This window comes from Phalangium opilio, unplaced genomic scaffold (genome assembly GCF_054372755.1).
Source record: "Phalangium opilio isolate 3A_F unplaced genomic scaffold, DU_Popi_V2 ptg000017l_1, whole genome shotgun sequence".
Classification (NCBI taxonomy): domain Eukaryota; kingdom Metazoa; phylum Arthropoda; class Arachnida; order Opiliones; family Phalangiidae; genus Phalangium; species Phalangium opilio.
In genome coordinates, this window is record NW_028324151.1 from 1,306,715 (window position 1) to 1,326,814 (window position 20,100).

Genomic DNA, 20,100 nt, shown 5'->3' on the forward strand with positions numbered 1-20,100 from the left:
TTTTCCGTTGTAATTTAAAATAGATTATCTTATTTAGTAGTTAAACTTCATTTCTATTTCAACCTCAAACGCAACTGATTCAAAAGTTGCCATTTATTACGTTTCAGGGTAACGGTTTTTGTAAATGAACGAAGCCATTGTAAGAGGTGTATATACACTTTCGTGAATTGACTTCTGAATTTTGGAATAACAAAATAATTTCGAGGGACATCGGATGCTGTGTAACATCATCACTATGTTATTATTCGAGATAGGATCTATTGTGCGTATATTTTTTCGTTTGTTCGATGGAAAGTCGGAGGCCGGCAACACACGCGATCTACTTCCCCGAAAAACTAATAATTTATTTGGCGCTAATATCATTTAATGTTCTATGGGATACCACTGGCCTGTTACGTAAAAATGAAAGCGATGTTCGCTTCAAAGACCATTAAGATATTCATCGGGACTACTTATCCGCGAGTTAAGCTCCAAAATCCATCCCTATACACTCTCCAAGTTAACAAACAGATTAACAGTATTTAAGTAACTATTAGTTCATAAGATATGTTCACCATAAGTTTGTCACTGGTTACAAACTGGAGCTTGTCATGAAGTGAGTGAGGTAGGTCATAGATTCAGGGTAAAGCGACGCCTGGTCAGGCGCTGTCAAAGGCTTAGTACAGACTAAATAGAACGTAGATGAACTGCAGAAACGATTTTCGTAAATTCTGGCGTCGTTCTTGAACTAGCTCGAGTTGTAAGTCTCTAGCATGATGAAGTATAAGTAGTGTCATACTTATGGAACATTTCTTATGAACTTATGATGTTATACATTTGACATTGTAAGCTTTGCGGCTACGAGTTTAAACGGCAAAGAATTCAATTTCAAAAATTGAATAACGTAGAAATCTCTGGTAATCTGACGTCGTAATGTCCTTTCATTTATCTTAATGGTCTCTGCTATGTATGATTAAACTGGTAAAGTTGCTCAGGCGATGTCGTTTTTAATTTTTTGATATTGTGGTCGAAGCTGAACAAATAAATGTCGAAAGTATAAACGCGGCTGCAGTCGCCGCTTTGAGTTTGACGTTAATATTACGGATCTACCTTTTATAATACCTGGAATTTTATATAATACCATTACATATTCCGCCGCCTCTTAGGCAAAAGAAGGTTAAGGCTAACCCTTTCCTCGGATAATCCTTATTCGTCGCGAGTCGATTCTTGGTGTCATTTGCCATCGCGGTTCCCAACTAAAAATGTCTTGAAGATCAAACCCAGCTTTTTTTTTAAAAAAAATTATTATAAAATTAAATTATTTATTAAAACCCAAAACGCGATGATTGTTTCTTGGCGTGGAATTCTTAAATTTATTATCGTTTGTACCTTACTCGGTAAATCATTATTATTGTTTAAACTAAAATTAGGTTTCGTTTTAATTAACTTCCAAATTAAATTGACAGGTGAAATTAATTCTTCTATACTAAGAAATCGTCGTAACCATGTTTGGAAACGTCAAGCCTTAACGCGTAAACACACTCGACGATGCGCGGAACTCGAGTTAACTTTACCATTATCGAATAACAACAGTTCAAGTAACGCGACAATTACCGTAAAATGCGAGGATGCTAAAGAAGGCGAGACTTGCTTCTCACCATGTTTCGCTAAAGAGGGAATTAAATGCGTTAGAGTATGGGATAGAAGCATTGGAATGCACGAATCAAAATGGATTGGAAAAATAATTCCATGTAGAGGTAATTAACATTTTGTGTCGTAAAGATAAATTGTACCCCTTAATTAATTAAATGAGTTTATTAATCAATTAATTATTTTACAGCACCGACAGAAAAACCTAGAAAATTAAAGAAATTAGGGTTAACGAAAGATATAGTTAAAGCTTATAAAATAACTGAAGAAAATGAAAATGACTTCAAAGTTTACAAATTGGCTCAACAATCGCGTAAGTTTGTACAACTTTTTGCGTGAAAGTTTGACACTTCTCGAAATAATTGAAAAGGTGGTTTAAATTAAATTTGTTTAGAAAAAACTTGCGACGCTTTGCAAATCGATTCGACTCGGGGAGTGACGGGGAGTTGTCCCTCGGGGCCGATTGATTCCGTTTGCTTTTTCACGTGTCGACCTAATTTCTATCCCACGACGGGAAATGGACAGTTTAAATTAACTTGTACCGACGATGCCAAAGAAGCCCTTGGGTATTGGGCTGGAGCCATTCCTAATTGTAAAAGTACGCTTGTCTATAATCAAATTAGTTATAAATAATGTAAGTATGGGAATAAGTTACGGATGAATTTGGTTTTTAGGAGTGTTATGTCCAACGATAAACGCTCCAGCCGGTGGTGTATTATCCGGGATATGCGCCCAAGCCCCGGCGGATTCCATTTGCATTTTGCAATGTACGGGAAATACCAGACCGGTTGGTGTGACGTCTGTTAAATGCATCGCCGATCCCGGAAGTAGAGTTGGACGATGGGATAGTCCACTTGGAATCTGTCAAAGTAATTAATAATTTTAATAATAATATTAAACTTTTGTTGGACACCTTTTATTTTTTCATCAGGTATCAACTGTCCAAATCTTCAATATCCCCCTGATGGTTCTAGTAGCGGACAATGTACAGCGGCCACTCCCGGTGCTGTATGCGACTTCGCGTGTCGTGCCGGTTTCACACTCGTCGGCAGTAATCGACTTCAGTGTCTCGATACGGGGACTTGGAATACTAACGTACCAATTTGTAGGGGTAAGTAGAAAGAAGTACATCCATAAGTAAGCTTGGACACCCTTTCGCGAAATTCTTTTGTAATTGTGGAAACGATACGTAGAACTTTAATGGTACTTGGCGATATGAAATTATTTTATAGGGTTGCTACTGGTCAGGTAAAACGGGGAATTTAAAACTGAAGATTTTGTGGCAGTCTTGTTTTAGCAATCGGTAGATACGTCCCCAGATGGACCCAATTCCCAAGCTACTGGTTAAATACTTAATAAATTAAGATTAATATTCGTTTATCATACCTAACGTCAATCAATTGGCACCCACAATTTCACCGTACAATATTCCTTCAACTAACGCAATTTAACACGTCCTTGAAAACGCCTAACATTATTTTTTCATTCTAACACACAATTCCTCCGTACTTGTCCTAATTCACGGCCTGTTCTTGTGCTCGGCACTTTTCCCGCAAAATCCTTCCAGTTAACAATTGTCCTAACCTTGGGAACCCGGATAACGGAGCGGCTTCCGGCACCTGCAGTAACGCCATTCCAGGAAATAAATGCAGTTTTCAATGTAATCCCGGATTTCAACTAAACGGAATTAGCGATTTGACTTGTCAAAATGACGGTCAATGGACGGGACCAACGCCATTTTGTTCACGTATGTACGCGTTTTTTCTTTTTCAATGGGAATCGTTAACACGCAGCGGCAGTAGCAGCGAGCGTCTTAGGCTTATACAATCTTCGGCGCGTTACGTCTTCATGTCCGCTTAAGGAACGAAGGTTTTTATCGAAACGAATACTTACCTTTAACTTTTGTGTCTCAGAAATTTTTTGCCAAGACTTAATAGCTCCTTATCAGGGAAATACGGATGGGAATTGTATCAAAGCAACTCCGGGGCAGTTATGCAATTTTTATTGCGCTTATGGGTACCGTTTGACTGGGTCTCCCGTTTTGACTTGTAACGAAACTGGGAAATGGTCAGGGCCACCACCCACTTGCGAGAGTAAGTCCATCAATCGCGACTTTCGGTTGATATAGCGCCTACTAACCTTTGGGGTGGTCTTATTTTTCAGGAATTATTTGTCCGCCTCTGACAAGCGCGGTAGGCGGTCGACTTAGTGGTAAATGTAATGACGCCTCACCCAATGATGTCTGCCAATATTCTTGCCTTCCTGGTTACAAACCGAGTCCAATACAGTCTATAACTTGCCAGAGTGACGGAACTTGGTCCGCAATGCCTCCACCTTGCGAAGGTTAGCCGCGACGTCACTTTTAACCTATTTGAAAATATGTCAATAATGAATTTATCTTTCAGAATTGATATGCCCCAACGTCTTACCGCCAGAAGGAGGCGCCATAAATGGTAGATGCGTCAACGCGACATACGGGGCCGTTTGCAACTTTACTTGCAATTCCGGGTTTCGTCTCTTAGGAGCCGATAGCATCACTTGCCAAAATTCGGGACTATGGACAGGAAATCCACCAATTTGTCAAAGTAGGCTTATTAAAAAATTTTGTCTGTTTGTTTTTAATTGATCTCAAATGGTTTTATCTTTCATTGTTTTAGGAATAACCTGTCCTAATCTGTACGCACCGTCTCAGGGTTCAACTTCCGGTACTTGCGTCAACGCTGGTTCGGGCGCGACATGCGAATTCGCGTGTTCTCCTGGCTATGTACTTGCCGGAAACGCCGTATTGACTTGTAACCCTGATGGAACTTGGAATTACAAGACTCCAACCTGCGTTCGTGAGTGCATACCTAATTTTTCTTTCAAAGAATTAAGGCTTGATTCGGATAAAGAAAACTTTGGGAAAAATTATTTGGCGAATCTTGTACGAACCCTGAAAATACTTAGAAAGCGGCTGATGTCGCGAATGACGCGCCATATCAGATACAAGACGCGATTTAGGTATTGGAAACGTATCAACTAAGCCTTGAACGTTTCTGTATCATTTACGTATTGGAAAACTATTTGAAAAATCCAAGGCTAAGATCATTTAAGAAATGTTATGACACTTTACTAAGCTAGTGTACGCGTTTCTTCGAAAATGTAATTCTTCTCTTAAAAAGTGGGGAAGATTAAATAAAAGCTATCCTCTCTTATTTCAGAGGTCATCTGCCCTCCAATAATACCCACTTCCGGTTCGGTCATATCCGGTTCTTGCAATAACGCCGCTCCAAATCAAATCTGTTACTATTCTTGTTTAAATGGTTATCGAGCAACGGGACCCAACAGCGCCATATGTCAAAACGACGGGACGTGGTCGGCGGGACCTCCGGTGTGCGAACGTAAGTAAATACTTGCGCGTACCATTTTAAAATTAATTTTTCCAAAAATCTAAGAATGTTTTTATGAACAGAAATATTCTGCCCCGATCTGCAAACGTTGACCGATGGTCAGTCATCTGGCGTTTGCCTTCAAGCCACGTATGGCGCCATGTGCAATTTTACTTGCAATCCTGGATTTAGATTAAATGGAGTGCAATCGATTGTTTGTCAAAATGACGGTGCTTGGACCGGAACGGTTCCAGTTTGTCAAAGTAAGACATTATTGCTAAATCGTAATTAAAACCAAATTAAAAACAATGGATTGTTAGGGATCACGTGTCCGAATCTGTATGCACCTTCTCAAGGAACCGCCGGTGATAATTGCATCAACGCGACACCCGGTGGTATTTGCCAATTTGCTTGCGATCCTGGTTACAAGTTAGTGGGAAGTCCATCCTTGACTTGTACTGATAATGGAACGTGGAATGGGGTGACGCCCACGTGTGCCAGTAAGTCACGCAATTATCAGTTCTTTTATGGGATCTGTGGTCACAAAAAAGTTATTTTTCGGCAAAAGGAAATACTTGTCCGGTACTTGCCGCTCCTGAGAATGGGGCCGTGACCGGATCATGTACCAACGCGAACCCCGACCAGTATTGCTACTTTTCCTGCGGTATCGGCTATAAACTACTTGGACCTACTAGTTCCCTCTGCCAAATTAATGGTGCTTGGACCAATCAACCGCCTACTTGTCAAAGTACGTTCGTACTTATCATTACTTTATTTCATAGAACATTATATTCATTTATCTTCTTTAGAAATACTTTGTCCGAACCTGGAAGCACCGCAATACGGTTCCGTAACCGGCAATTGCGAAATGGCCGAACTGAACCAAATCTGCAATTATAATTGCAACGAGGGTTATCGTTTAGAAGGGCAGAACTCATTGAAATGTCAAAGTAGCGGGACATGGACGTCTCCTCCTCCTGTTTGTCAACGTAGGTCGACCAAGGCAACGCCAGCTTGCGCTTTTCGGATGGAAATTGCAACTGCAATGATGGACTGGCTTCTTAAATCGCAGTATTTAACAAAAATTGATTGGCGCGTTACAAAATCATCAACGCGCTTTTTCTGCGCGCCGCAATCTGCAAAAATACACGCTTCAGCTTCTTCGGCTTCAGTTAGGTTTTAAACAGTTTTTTGGCCCTGCCCCATTTTTTTACTTGTCCCTCCGTAACTCTACCCAGAATGCCTTTCCAGTAGCTTGTGAATTGACCATCAATCCATAAACCAACCAAAATTCTAATAGCTTATTTTTCAGAAAGTTTAATTTGTAGATCAACGCGTTGGTCTAATTGTTTTTACTGTTTCTTAGCAAATCTTTGTCCCGATCAATTGGCTCCCATCAATGGTGGCACAACCGGGGCCTGTTCGCAGTCGCCTATTGGATCCCAGTGCCAGTTTTTCTGTAATAAAGGATATGTCCTAAATGGAAAGTCACCACTTGTTTGTACCGGACCTGATGGAGTCTGGGATGGACCAACTCCAATTTGCTCAAGTAAGTTCAATGTTTATTCAACTCTTCTGGATTATACCAGGACACGCGTCACAATTTAAGTAACTTAAGTTTGGAATATTTTTAGGGGTCATGTGCCCAAATTTAGCCCCTCCTCCGGGAGGATCGCTTTCTGGTACTTGCTCAAACGCGGCGCCTAGCAATTTATGCGCCTTTTATTGCTCAAACGGATTCCGATTAGTGGGAAGCAACGTAACTACTTGCCAAGATGACGGTACTTGGACTAATCCAGTACCAGAGTGCCAAAGTAAGTTTTTGAATTAAAAAAAAAATAGTTATGGTTTATACTTTGATGCTTTTTGTTGCAGAGGTTGTTTGCACTCCGGATTTGGTGGCTCCGCAAGGAGGCTCCGTATCAGGTAATTGCGTATCAGCCACAACAGGTGACCAATGCAATTTTACATGCGGTGTTGGATACAGACTTCTGGGTGTCAATCGATTAACTTGCCAGAATGACGGACAATGGACTGGAGTTCCACCGATGTGCGAACGTAAGTAAATTTATTAGTAAAGTATTTCAAATTAAATTTATTTTAATTTAATTAATTTCAGCAATTCTATGCACTAATTTGGTTGCGCCTGTGGAAGGCGCCATTAGCGGAAACTGCATATCATCGCCTCCTGGTTCCGTTTGTACTTTCAGTTGCAATCCAGGATTTTCCTTGAACGGAAGTCCTCAATTGATTTGCATGAATACCGGAAATTGGAACGCACCGACGCCATTTTGCACAAGTAAGTACTTGTTAGATATTGTTTAATAATTTCGCGTCATATTTAAACTAATACATTCCAGGGGTAATATGTCCGACACTTAGTCCACCAGCGGGTGGTTCATCGAGCGGTCGTTGTTCCAACGCGTCACCAAAGGACGTTTGTCAATTTTATTGTCCAGTTGGACAAACCCTTATCGGAAGTCCATCTTCGAATTGTTTAGATGATGGAACTTGGTCTTCACCGACTCCAGCTTGCCAACGTAAGTATTTGAATAGTGTTATTTTGGTTGTCGAACTAAATTGGACATGACTTTAGGCAATGTGTGTCCCCCTCTGGATCCACCCGTAAACGGTGCCGCCACTGGCACCTGCTCAAACGCCTATTATAACGATGGTTGCCAATTTAATTGCTCAGTTGGGTACCGTTTAACCGGAAGTTCCTGGATTTCTTGCCTAGCTAATGGTTCGTGGGCCTTACCAATTGCAACGTGTGAAAGTAAGTAATACGATACTTATCTTAATGGTATTTATTAATTTATAATCAATTAATTTAATTGCCAGGAATTACGTGCCAAAGTTTATCGACGCCTCCCAACGCGCAAGCGTCGGGCGTCTGCGTCAACGCCGGCGTCGGACAGCAATGTACCTTCACTTGCAATCCAGGTTACATTCCGGCCAATCCATTCACCTTACTCTGTACCGAAACTGGAGCTTGGAATGGACAGCAACCGATATGTTCAAGTAATTATAATTATTTATTAGTAATATCATAACAAATATTATATGGAAATAATTGTGTATAGGGATTCAATGTCCCAATTTGGTGCAACCGCAAAATGGTATCCTTACTGGTACATGCTCCAGCGCCACTCCCGGTCAACGATGTCAATTTTCGTGCGTCAATGGTTACCGTCTTGTTGGAAGTACCGTTTCAAATTGCCAAGAGGACGGATCATGGTCCGATCCAGTTCCGACATGTCAAAGTACGTCATGATTCTCATTAGATGTTAATTACGTTCACGGACCCTAATCTTTACTTAAATTAGGGATTATTTGTCCTGACCTTCAACCTCCTGTAAATGGTAACCAATTGGGTCAATGTTCCAACGCTAATCCCGGAGGAATATGTCAATTCTCTTGTCAAGATGGTTATATATTAATTGGAAGTCAGTCGTCAACGTGCCAAAATGATGGGACATATTCAAATCCAGCTCCAATTTGTCAACGTAAGTGTCAATTTTTATAATTACTTTAATTTTAACTAGGGAAGAATAATTATTTTTAACCCTAGAAATATTGTGTCCCACTCTGCCCCCGCCTGTCAATGGAAATAGTGCAGGAATGTGCTCAAACGCCACTCCTGGACAGATATGCCAGTTTTCGTGTCAACCGGGTTACCGATTGCTCGGTAGTCCACAATCCAACTGTCAACCCACGGGAGCTTGGACTAGTCCAACTCCAACTTGTCAAAGTAAGCTCTTTTTCAAAAACAATTACAAGTAATTACTAACGATATGACGTGTATTTATTTACTTAAGAAATTACTTGTCCCGATTTAAACCCGCCGATCAATGGTAATCAAGCGGGAATCTGCGCCGGTGCTTCGCCGACGGATGTTTGTCAATTTTCTTGTCAACCCGGATATTACGTCAGTGGAAGTCCTTCCGTGACTTGTCAAGCCGATGGTACTTGGTCTAATCAGCCACCGACATGCGCGCAGATCCTCTGTCCAACACTGAGTCCACCCGTAAATGGTAACAGCGCCGGTACTTGCGCAAACGCCACCCCGAATCAAGTATGCCAATTTTCTTGTCAACCTGGTTATCAGTTAATTGGTACCGCGACCTCCACCTGTCAGATAACCGGTGCTTGGTCCAGTCCTACACCAACTTGTCAAAGTAGGTTAAACCTAATCGATTATTAACCATAATTACTTAAAAAATACTTTCTTAATTGCTTAAGAAATCACTTGTCCCGATTTAACCCCACCGGTTAATGGTAATCAAGTTGGGGTTTGCACCGGGGCAGTTCCCACGGAAGTTTGTCAATTTTCTTGTCAACCCGGGTATAATCTCAATGGAAGTCCTTCCGCTACTTGTCAACCCGATGGTACTTGGTCTAGCCAACCACCGACATGCTCGCAGATCCTGTGTCCAACTTTAAACCCACCCGTAAATGGTAACAGCGCTGGTACTTGCGCAAACGCGACTCCCGGGCAAGTTTGCCAGTTTTCTTGTCAACCTGGTTATCTGTTAATTGGTAACGGGAGCTCAAACTGTCAGATAAACGGTGGTTGGTCCAGTCCCACTCCTACTTGTCAAAGTAATTAACGTAATTTAGTTAATTTGTCGAAAAAGGTAAGTACTGATGGTTTACGTTATAATTTATACAGAGATTATTTGCCCGAACTTATCCCCACCGGTTAATGGTAATCAAGTTGGGATGTGCACGGGTGCTGTTCCCGCCGAAGTTTGTCAATTTTCTTGTCAACCCGGGTATAAAATCAATGGGAATCCTTCGGCGACTTGTCAGCCCGATGGTACTTGGTCTAACCAACCACCGACATGCGCGCAGATCATCTGTCCAACTTTGAACCCACCCGTAAATGGTAATAACGCCGGTACTTGCGCAAACGCGACCCCGAGTCAGGTATGCCAATTTTCTTGTCAACCTGGTTATAACCTTAATGGGAGTCCAACGGCGACTTGTCAACTCGATGGTACTTGGTCTAACCAACCGCCGACATGCGCACGTAAGTTAAATTAAGTTTTTATCAAGATATTGCGATTCCTCATGGACTTACTTGTAATAGAAATCATCTGTCCAACTTTGAACCCACCCGTAAATGGTAACAGCGCCGGTACTTGCGCTAACGCGACCCCGAGTCAGATATGTCAATTCTCTTGTCAACCCGGGTATAACCTTAATGGGAATCCTTCAGCGACTTGTCAACTCGATGGTACTTGGTCTAACCAACCGCCTACATGCGCACGTAAGTTAATTCAAGTCTTTGTCAACCTCGAGTTAAGAATATCGCAGATCCTCATATACTTATATATAAATAGAAATTATCTGCCCAACTTTGAACCCACCCGTAAATGGCAATAACGCCGGTACTTGCGCAAACGCGACCCCAAGTCAGATATGCCAATTTTCTTGTCAACCCGGATATAACCTCAATGGAAATCCTTCCGCTACTTGTCAATCCGATGGAAGTTGGTCTAATCAACCACCTACTTGTCAACGTATGTTAAAAACATTCATTTTATAACTAAACTAAATTATAATTGGGGGAAAATTTCTACAGAAATACTATGTCCAAATGTGCAAGACTTAGTTAATGGTGTCAACAGCGGTACTTGTCAAAATGCCCCTGTTGGATCGCAATGTTCCTTTTCTTGTAACAATGGCTTTCAATTGATTGGTTCCCAGCAAATATCGTGTCAAAATGATGGTACTTGGACCGGCGCTCCACCCGTCTGCCAACGTACGATTAACTGCCTTTGTAATTATTATTACAAGTTACTTACGTTTAATTACTTATAGAAATAATGTGTCCCGAGATAAGTTTACCGGCCAATTCGGTATCTAGTGGTGTTTGTACTCAGGCAATTTCCGGTTCCCAATGCTCGTTTACTTGCAATAAAGGATACTCTTTAAATGGTCCACCGCAGATTACTTGCCAAGTTACTGGACAGTGGGACGCGGCTCCACCCGTCTGTGTCCGTAAGTACTACTTAATTGATGTCTCTTTTGTGGCCATTGGGAACCAACTTAACTCTATCTTCAAAATTCCTAGAGATCGTTTGTCCGTCACTTGTCCCACCAATATCCGGTTCCTTAAGCGGTGTTTGCCAAAACGCCAATCCAGACGCGCAATGCTTATTCGCTTGTAATCCAGGATTTCGATTATCGGGGACAAATCCACTTCTTTGTCAAAACGATGGAACGTGGAATTCAAATCCACCCACTTGTACTGGTAATTAAAAAATTACCAATTATTTGCCAAAACGGTAATTGTAAACGAGTTACTAAACAAATTTCGTTGATTCAAGAAATCGTGTGCCCGAATTTGCAGCCGAATGTTAACAGTAGAATTACGGGTAAGTGTCAACAAGCTGTCCCGACGGATACTTGCACTTTCAGTTGCAACCAAGGGTTCCTCGCCACTGGAAATACTAATTTCGTATGCCAAACTGATGGTACATGGTCGCCAAATGGAAATCCACCCACTTGTACTCGTAAGTATTTAATCACGAAGTTTGCGCACCAATTAAACTCAATCTCTTAATTTCTGCTCTCAGTTATCACGTGTCCGACACTAAACAATCCGGAAAACGGTGCCGCAACCGGCGTTTGCGCTTCGGCAATTGCCAATAGCGCTTGTAGGTTCCAATGCAACGCGGGATTTCAAATTACCGGAAGTTCATCTTTGCTTTGCAGCGAAAATGGCGCCTGGTCCGGACCACCGCCGATTTGCGAAAGTAATTAATTAAAGACTTAAAATCACTAATTAAGCTTATCAAATTTAATTAGTACAAACATTGAAGTAACGTAATAACAAGTATTACACTTAATTTAATACTCGACTTTTATTTTCAGTGTCCTAAGTGCTTAGTGCGTTTCGCTTTTTGGCAAATTGGTAAATCAGCTTCGACAAAACGAATATTTGTGTCGGTTTTTTGCGACCATTAACTCGCGATTTCGCGCTTTTCGCTGCTACTGCTGTGTATGGGGAATTATTAAGATGGGATTAACTTTAATGCTAATTAGTTTTTTAACCATTACACCTTAATTACACCACGAATAGGAGTCAGATGCCCCGATTTAGTTGCGCCAAAAGACGGACTCTCGACTGGCGTTTGCAAACAAGCCAGTTCCGGTGGTTCTTGCACTTTTTCTTGCAATCCTGGTTATTACGTTTTTGGACAAGCTATATTGACGTGTACTGACAGGGGTAATTGGGACAATCAAACACCCATTTGTTTGCGTAAGTACTCAGACGACTCTCTACCAGGAATTAAAGGGACAGACTGTTTTAAGTCAGGGGGTTTTATAATTTCTTTAGCAATTCCGTGTCTAGACTTGCAAACTCCGCAAAATGGAGTCGCCAATGGCGTATGCAAAAATGCTAAGGCTTACGATCAATGCACATTCACCTGCGCGGAAGGATACAACCTTATTGGAGTCAGTACCTTGACTTGTCAAATTGATTCGAAATGGACTGGACTAGCTCCTCGATGCATAAGTATAAATTCCCTTCACCATAACATCTCAAACTCAAAGTACATATCTAATTGACGTAATTACTTTGGAAGGAATTACTTGTCCCGACCTATCTCCTCCGCAATACGGAACTAATAGCGGAAGTTGCGTCCAAGCTTCGCAAGGTTCCGTTTGCACTTACGCTTGCAATAACGGTTATGTCTTGCAAGGCAGTGCGAGTTTAACTTGCCAACCTACTGGTCAATGGAATGGAAATCCGCCATCTTGCAGACGTAAGTAACTCGTGTAACTATAGTCTGTTGGCACCTTAAAGAAACATGGTTGCCAATAGTTTTGCAGTGTCCCGATTTACGAGCACCAATTGAAGGTCGAATCCAAGGAATTTGTACTCAAGCGAGTCCAGGAGCGGTTTGCAGTTTTTCTTGCAATCCTTGCTACCGTTTGCGAGGTGATTCGACCCTCACTTGCTCCGGAGATGGTTTATGGAGTGGTAACGCTCCAATTTGTGAAGGTAATTGTAAAATACTCTCAATTACGTAAGATCAAAAATGAATTTATTTTATTTCATAACAGTTATAACTTGCCCCAACTTGGTTCCCCCTCAATCGGCAACATTTTCTGGCGTTTGCACGCAAGCTAGTCCTGGTAATATTTGCCGAATTACTTGCAGCGCGGCAACGCGCATTAAAGGTCCGAATAGCATCACTTGTCAAGCTAATGGAACGTGGAGTGACCAATTACCTACTTGCGGAGGTTCGGGCCGTCTTTATATCTTGACAGTTTTGGCACGTACTTGCCAATTTAATTAAAACATTTTTTAGCGATCACGTGTCCCGATCTTGTGGTTCCCTCTGGAGGACAACAGTCAGGTGTTTGCGTGCAAGCCCCACCCGGAAGTATTTGTACTTTTTCATGCGATCCCGGAAATTCAATCATGGGTTCCAATTCTTTAAGTTGCGGACCGGATGGAAAATGGTCTGGACAACCACCGACGTGCACGAGTAAGTACTTTAATCTTTAGATTGATTTTGAATCACGCTATTAATTTGAAACTTTTCTTTAGCCGTTATGTGTCCCGAAATTCGTCCGCCTCAAAACGGACAAACAACAGGAACTTGCCGAAACGCCGTATCTGGAAATACTTGCTCGGTGACTTGTATACCGGGGTACAACGTCAATGGATCGCCAGTACTTACTTGTAGACCCGATGGTACTTGGGATATTAATCCTCCTACGTGTAATGGTGAGTTAGTTTGAGTTGTTCCGTTCTAGCTGTTCTGTTGAACACAAAGGTTAGTCCAAGTAACAACTGACCACCGTTCTTCTTTAGTCTTGAATTGCCCACTTCTTTCTGCATCAGCCGGAGGAACAACATCCGGGATTTGTTCTTTAGCCACAAGCGGCAATAAATGCAACTTCGCCTGCGATCCTGGCTACCAACTTCAAGGAGTTAGTTCCTTAACTTGCTTACCTACCGGACAATGGGATCAACCATCTCCGCAATGTCTTGGTAAGTCTAAAATTAACGAGTACTCGAGTAAACTTGGGCAAATACAGTCAATATCTGATCCCAAATACAGGCAATACGTGTCCCGATTTGTTCGCACCGACTGGAGGACGACTTAGTGGTACTTGTACCAAAGCCTTAGTCGGAAGTACTTGCAGTTTTCAATGCAACGGTGAACTGGTTTTGAGTGGTTCATCGACATTGACTTGTCAATCGAATGGCGGCTGGAATGCTGATTTACCATCATGCTTTGGTATGTACTCGCGTATTTAATTTTGTAATCGAATAAATTTGGTTCCATTTGTCATCAGCGACACCTCGATGTCCCGATTTGCTTCCTCCCGCTGGAGGATCAGTTAATGGTCAATGCTCTTCGGTGGCACCAAACTCTATCTGTACTTTCACTTGCACGGAAGGTAGGGAGTTGAGAGGATTTAATCAGTTGACTTGCAGAAGTGACGGGACATGGTCCAGTGAACCACCAGTTTGTCAAGGTAAGCTTAGAACTACTTTACGCGTATGAACATCAACGTGTTATTCATTATCCTAAGAGCGCCTGCCGCGATTGTTCAATTAACTTTCTAAGATAATCAATTAAAACAAAGAAATTAATTTATTTTTATTAATATTAACTATTTAAAAGATTATCGAATTATTTTAGTATTTTGTATTTAATTATGTTAATTATTTTAGAGACAACACGAATTTTAATTACTTCCTTTCCTCTCTGAAAACTAATAACTTCTCCAAATTAAAATTCCGCTCTATTTACTAATTGAACCTAACCCTAATTAACCCAGCACATTCATTATACTATAATTACAATAACTGTACCTGAAAATCGTTAGGTATGATAAAATTAAGGGTTGTTCGTTAAGCCCCGGGAATAACCTCTTGACTTAATGTTTATTAACCTTAATTTAATTAAAATTACACGCGAAGCTCCGCAGTGTCCGGCTCTCCCAACACCAGCTAATGGATTCGCTTCTGGTTCGTGTATGGGTGCTTCGGCGGGACAATCTTGTCAATTCAGTTGTAACGGAGGTTACGTCCTAAACGGAAACGCTTTATTGACTTGTCTCGCGCCTGGACGTTGGGACAATGCCGCGCCAACATGCCAGTGTAAGCTATACTTACCTTTGATAACCCAATTACCTCCAGTAACCCTTTGATGGTTTATGGCTTACCTTAATATTAGTACCAGGAGTAAATTGCCCGAAGATTGACGTCGCGAATGGAGTAGAAAACGGAGCATGCGCCAATGCGGAACCGGGTAGAGTTTGTCTAATCGGGTGCATCGAAGGATTTAGAATTAGCGGAGCGTCCAAACTTATTTGTTTGGCTGATGGCACTTGGGATAACGCTGTCCCTGTCTGTACCGGTATGTCACTCAATATAACCGTGTCTATAATAACATTTTCAGATTTATTTACGCCATAAACTACTTGGTGTAGCCGTGACTTGTCCAGCTATTGCCTCGCCCCAAAATGGTGCCGCAACCGGAACATGCGCCAATGCGATGTTTAATCAAGTATGCGAATTTAAATGCAATGCCGGCTTTACCATCGAAGGAGCTTCGTCTATTACGTGTCAAGCTGATGGTAATTGGAACGAGACTCCTCCGAGTTGTCCTCGTAAGTAAATACTTACGATAGCGTTACGAAGCTTATTTTTAAATTGTTTGCGTGAATTTTTGCTTGTTTTAGAAACGACATGCGCGGAATTAGCCAATCCACCATTTGGAGCGATATCGGGTACTTGCGCGTCAGCAGTCGGGGGAGATAAATGCCAATTCAGTTGCGAAAATGGTTTCAAATTGATTGGATCGACAACATTGACTTGCCGACCCGATGGCAATTGGGATACATCGCCGCCAACTTGCAACCGTAAATTGAGTCTCCTAACTTGAAATTAGGCAACAGAAACATTAGATTGATGACGGACATTTAATGTTAATTGCAGGTATCGTCTGTCCCCGAAAAACAGCAATTACCAACGGCGCCATTAAGGGAATTTGTCAAGACGCGGTTGTCGAACAGATATGTTCGTTCGAGTGTAATCCAGGCTACAATTTACTAGGAAGTAAAGAACTAACGTGTACGCCTGCGGGCAACTGGAACGCCGACTCCCCTACATGCGTCCGTAAGTACTTATCTATCCCAAGAGGTATTTGTAATGTATATATTAACCAACATTACTTCATACAGTTATTAAGTGTCCAGATTTATTCACTCCCAACAATGGTCGCATGAGCGGGACTTGTACTGACGCCTCGCCAAACGTCGAATGCAATTTTGCCTGCAATAATGACTATAATTTAGTCGGAACGCCCAAGTTAACTTGCCAAGGAGATGGAACGTGGAATGCGGCAGCGCCTACTTGCGAAGGTTAGTACTTCTTTTTCTGTAACTAACCTTTCTACTTGTCACGTGGTAAATATTGACGGGCTTAATTCTAATTAATGGCTTTTATAGTTCCTGGTCAACGCCAATTTCCTCTTAATTCCTATTCCATACTTAAACCTCCTTGCTTTCGTATCCGGTACAAACTCAATAATTCCACTTTCGACCTATCATAGAACACATTTATACCCAGATCCTCGTGTTCATTTTGAAAGTAGCGCTCAGTAGCGTTACATACAGACAGATAGATTTAGATCCTTTTTTACACATAATATTCGAAGCTTTTTTTCTAATTGCCATTCCGTACAGTGCAAGTAAAATGCCCGAATCTGCAAGACCCGGCAGGTGGAAATAGTCGTGGCGCTTGTACGCGGGCCGATCCAGGTAAGACTTGCCTATTTACTTGCGACGCTGGATTTAAGATTGACGGCGAAGAGACTTTGACGTGTCAGGACAGTGGTCAATGGAGCGCCCCACCACCTAAATGTCAGCGTAAGTTTAAATTGATTCGTGACCTCCGTGTGACCTGTTCAGATAACAATTTTACTCGTACAGAGTTACGATGTCCCGCTTTGAACAGACCGGAAAATGGACAAACAAGCGGTACTTGTACAAATAGGGCCGTATACGGTGACGAATGTCGCTTCACTTGCTCCAGCGGTTATCGGTTAGTTGGTAGATCTTCGTCGCGATGTAAACTTACCGGAGAATGGACTGAACCTGTACCAACGTGTGAACGTAAGTCATTGACGTCTTGTGACCAAGACCAATACCTAATATTTTCAATTACAGCAATCAGTTGTGGTCCGATTGTAATTCCCCAAACTGGAAAAGGGACCGATGGTTGCACTACTGGTATTTACAATGAAAGGTGTATCATTAATTGTAATGAGGGGTACCGGCTTATTGGTACCGCCTCTTTGACGTGTCTAGCCGAAGGATATTGGTCATATAACGTTCCAACTTGCGAAAGTAATTAAATAATACGGAAATTATTAGTATGACAATATACTAATTACGTTTCAATTGTCTTATTTCAGTCCAGAGTTGTCGAAGTTTAACAGTTCCAACTAATGGTAGAATGACTGGTAGATGTTCACCGGGGAATGCCTTTATGGATTGCGAATTCGAATGTAATGCCGGATACCGATTGAATAATAAAGATGCTAAAATTATCGTTTGCCAAGCCAACGGTCAATGGAACGGAAAAGAACCAACTTGTTTACGTAAGTTACAATTACTTAAATTAATTTGAGTTTATTTATTTGAAATTTTTATGGCACGTTGCAGAGATACAATGTCCCGCTTTGCAACCCGTTCTCAACAGCGCAACGAGTGGTCAATGTAGTCCCGGATTGCCCGGAGCTTCTTGCAGATTTACTTGCAAAAGAGGATTTAAGCTACAAGGACCACCCTCTATCACTTGTACCGCCGAAGGCAGCTGGGACACGCAACCACCTATTTGCAATCGTAATTATAGTATTATTTACTTCATCACTTGATTTTGACCTGGTTTTCTCGGTGATTTTTCAGCGCTGGCATGTCCCGATTTGGCACCTCCAGCCCAGGGAGCCATGGCTGGCGCATGTACAGGCGCGACATTGGATAGTAAATGCACTTTTAAATGCAACGCGGGTTATACCTTGGAAGGTAGAGCGGTTTTGAATTGTCAAGCCGATGAACAATGGGATGAATTGATACCATCATGCCAATGTAAGTAAAATCATTGGAAAACTGGGGGCTTTGTCCATTCAAGGGTGGGAGGGGACATCAGGGTCATTCTAAATTTAATTTTAGGCGCGCTGTCCTCTTTATAAGTAATTATTAATTCAATTTTAGTGAATACGTGCGACGATTTGAACGCTCCCGACGACGGTGCCATGACGGGCGATTGCGCCCCGGGAGTTCCGACAAAAACTTGCACGTTTACTTGCAGTGACAATTACAAGCTAGTTGGACGTCCCATTCTTACTTGCAAGAATAATGGCCAATGGAATTATAAACCGCCCGTGTGTTCGCGTAAGATTATCCCAATTTCCATTTGATATTTGACGGAACTCGCTCGGTTCAATTGAAGTATTTGTGTAGAGGTGAAATGTCCCGGTCTTAAAGCACCCGGAAATGGTTCGATGGACGGCGTTTGCGAACCGAATGGAATAGCGCCTGACACCTGTTCGTTTTTATGCGCCCCCGGATTCAATTTAGTCGGAACTGAGACCCTAACTTGTCAAGCCACTGGTAGATGGGATGCGAGACCACCACGTTGCGTCGGTAAGTCTTTTCAACAACTTATGACTAATTGGCCCTTTTAAAATACCTTTACGTATTGTATGGTTACAGCTATCACTTGTCCGAACAAATTCCCACCTCAGGGAGCCTCCATTAGCGGACAGTGTACAAGGGCGACACCCGGTCAGAGGTGCGTCTTCATCTGCATTGATTTAAATACCAGACTGGTCGGAAACGATATGTTGATTTGTAACGATGACGGTACTTGGAGCAGCGAGTCACCCGTTTGCGAAGGTACGTTGTTAACAATTACTTATTAAGGGAATGTGAACACCGGAAATCGGGGTTGATCCGTTTTATTGCCAGGGATTCAATGTCCCGACATTGGGGAAGTCGAAAGCCTCGTGGTCTCCGGAGTTTGTAAAAGCGCGCGTCCTAATGACGTCTGCAGATTCACTTGCTCACCCGGAACTTATCTGGAAGGAACATCCTCAATTACTTGCAATCGCGATGGAACTTGGTCGGGAAATAAACCAATTTGCACAAGTACGTATTGTTAAACCGTTATAATTCGGGGAGGGGGAAAGGATTGTAGTGATGAATTTGGAGGATTATTTTAGAAGTGATATGTCCACCCTTAACGGCACCGACCAACGGAAAATTGGCGGGAGATTGCGCTCCTGGAATTCCTACGCAGACTTGTACGGTTACGTGCAATGATGGACTTAACCCCGCCTCCGCGATATATACTTGTCAACAAAACGGCAAATGGAATCCCGTTCCCCCAAATCCCTTGACTTGTACCGCCAGTCCGTCACCAGTTACGCAAACGCCAGTGAATCGTAAGTAAAATACTAATTTAGTAATTTTGTTTGAGATGATAACAATGTTTTGTCAATTTCTCGTTTATCTTTTGAAATTTTTAGCCAATCCTATTTGTTCTCGATTGATTCGTCCACCCAATGGTAGAATAGATCGCTGCGATTTGTACGAAGGCGGGAAATGTATTTTCACCTGCAACAACGGTTACGTCATCTACGGAGGTCCCGTTCGGACTTGTCAACCGAATGGTCGTTGGGATGGTTTGGCTCCCACTTGTATCAAACGCACGGTCGTCATCCCGAACGGAGCTTATCAACAACAACGTCGAAATAATTAAAATTAGTTATTAAATTTAAGTCCTTAGAAGAACATCCCGTTACGACCAATGTAATTTCCAATTCAAGTAAAAACAAGTAAGTAACCGTGTGGACTAATTTTAATTACGTCACGTTGTACGTCAGAAAATATACCTAGGTCCCGCTATGGCTCAAGCTTAGCTTAAAAAATTAATTAATAGCTTAATTGTAGGCTTAAAAAGGTGTTAATTGGGATTTTTTTATTTTTATATTTAATAGTGTTACAAAAATGTAAATAAAGTGTTAAAGCGTTTTTAGATATTTAAATATACACAAAAAGC

General features: G+C 41.8%; 2 protein-coding genes across 2 annotated transcripts; both read left to right on the top strand.

Moving 5' to 3' along the window:
- Nucleotides 1-108: 108 nt before the first annotated feature.
- LOC149702249 (sushi, von Willebrand factor type A, EGF and pentraxin domain-containing protein 1-like) lies at nucleotides 109-20,072 on the top strand. Its single transcript, XM_089867088.1, has 55 exons — nucleotides 109-221; nucleotides 1,146-1,376; nucleotides 1,446-1,736; nucleotides 1,820-1,942; nucleotides 2,024-2,227; nucleotides 2,304-2,498; nucleotides 2,561-2,740; nucleotides 6,364-6,546; nucleotides 6,632-6,811; nucleotides 6,873-7,055; nucleotides 7,117-7,296; nucleotides 7,358-7,537; nucleotides 7,594-7,773; nucleotides 7,839-8,018; nucleotides 8,081-8,260; nucleotides 8,324-8,503; nucleotides 8,569-8,748; nucleotides 8,816-9,175; nucleotides 9,240-9,599; nucleotides 9,670-10,029; nucleotides 10,090-10,269; nucleotides 10,343-10,522; nucleotides 10,585-10,764; nucleotides 10,824-11,003; nucleotides 11,077-11,256; nucleotides 11,333-11,518; nucleotides 11,582-11,761; nucleotides 12,088-12,267; nucleotides 12,346-12,525; nucleotides 12,596-12,775; nucleotides 12,835-13,014; nucleotides 13,077-13,256; nucleotides 13,325-13,504; nucleotides 13,567-13,746; nucleotides 13,834-14,013; nucleotides 14,084-14,263; nucleotides 14,322-14,504; nucleotides 14,953-15,132; nucleotides 15,209-15,391; nucleotides 15,465-15,644; nucleotides 15,717-15,896; nucleotides 15,973-16,152; nucleotides 16,218-16,397; nucleotides 16,722-16,904; nucleotides 16,968-17,150; nucleotides 17,205-17,384; nucleotides 17,453-17,638; nucleotides 17,703-17,882; nucleotides 17,946-18,125; nucleotides 18,252-18,431; nucleotides 18,501-18,683; nucleotides 18,753-18,935; nucleotides 19,008-19,187; nucleotides 19,262-19,483; nucleotides 19,568-20,072. Exons 1-55 carry the CDS (start codon nucleotides 215-217, stop codon nucleotides 19,798-19,800), a joined length of 10,542 nt encoding a protein of 3,513 aa, XP_089723214.1. The 5' UTR covers nucleotides 109-214; the 3' UTR covers nucleotides 19,801-20,072.
- On the top strand, nucleotides 3,338-5,725 carry LOC149702250 (P-selectin-like). Its single transcript, XM_089867043.1, has 8 exons — nucleotides 3,338-3,380; nucleotides 3,423-3,722; nucleotides 3,793-3,972; nucleotides 4,035-4,214; nucleotides 4,287-4,466; nucleotides 4,830-5,009; nucleotides 5,081-5,260; nucleotides 5,318-5,725. The coding sequence occupies exons 1-8, from the start codon at nucleotides 3,338-3,340 to the stop codon at nucleotides 5,608-5,610; spliced, it is 1,536 nt and encodes a 511-aa protein (XP_089723169.1). The 3' UTR covers nucleotides 5,611-5,725.
- Nucleotides 20,073-20,100: the final 28 nt, after the last annotated feature.

Bases quoted from the DNA above. Each gene is read 5' to 3' on its own strand.
- LOC149702249 (XM_089867088.1), top strand. The intron at 10,030-10,089 runs GTAAGTTAAATT...TACTTGTAATAG, and splicing joins CCAACCGCCGACATGCGCAC to AAATCATCTGTCCAACTTTG. The intron at 18,936-19,007 runs GTACGTTGTTAA...TTTTATTGCCAG, and splicing joins CGAGTCACCCGTTTGCGAAG to GGATTCAATGTCCCGACATT.
- LOC149702250 (XM_089867043.1), top strand. From the start codon at position 3,338: ATGACGGTCAATGGACGGGACCAACGCCATTTTGTTCACGTAT. The intron at 5,010-5,080 runs GTAAGTAAATAC...TTTTATGAACAG, and splicing joins GGGACCTCCGGTGTGCGAAC to AAATATTCTGCCCCGATCTG. The intron at 5,261-5,317 runs GTAAGACATTAT...ATGGATTGTTAG, and splicing joins AACGGTTCCAGTTTGTCAAA to GGATCACGTGTCCGAATCTG.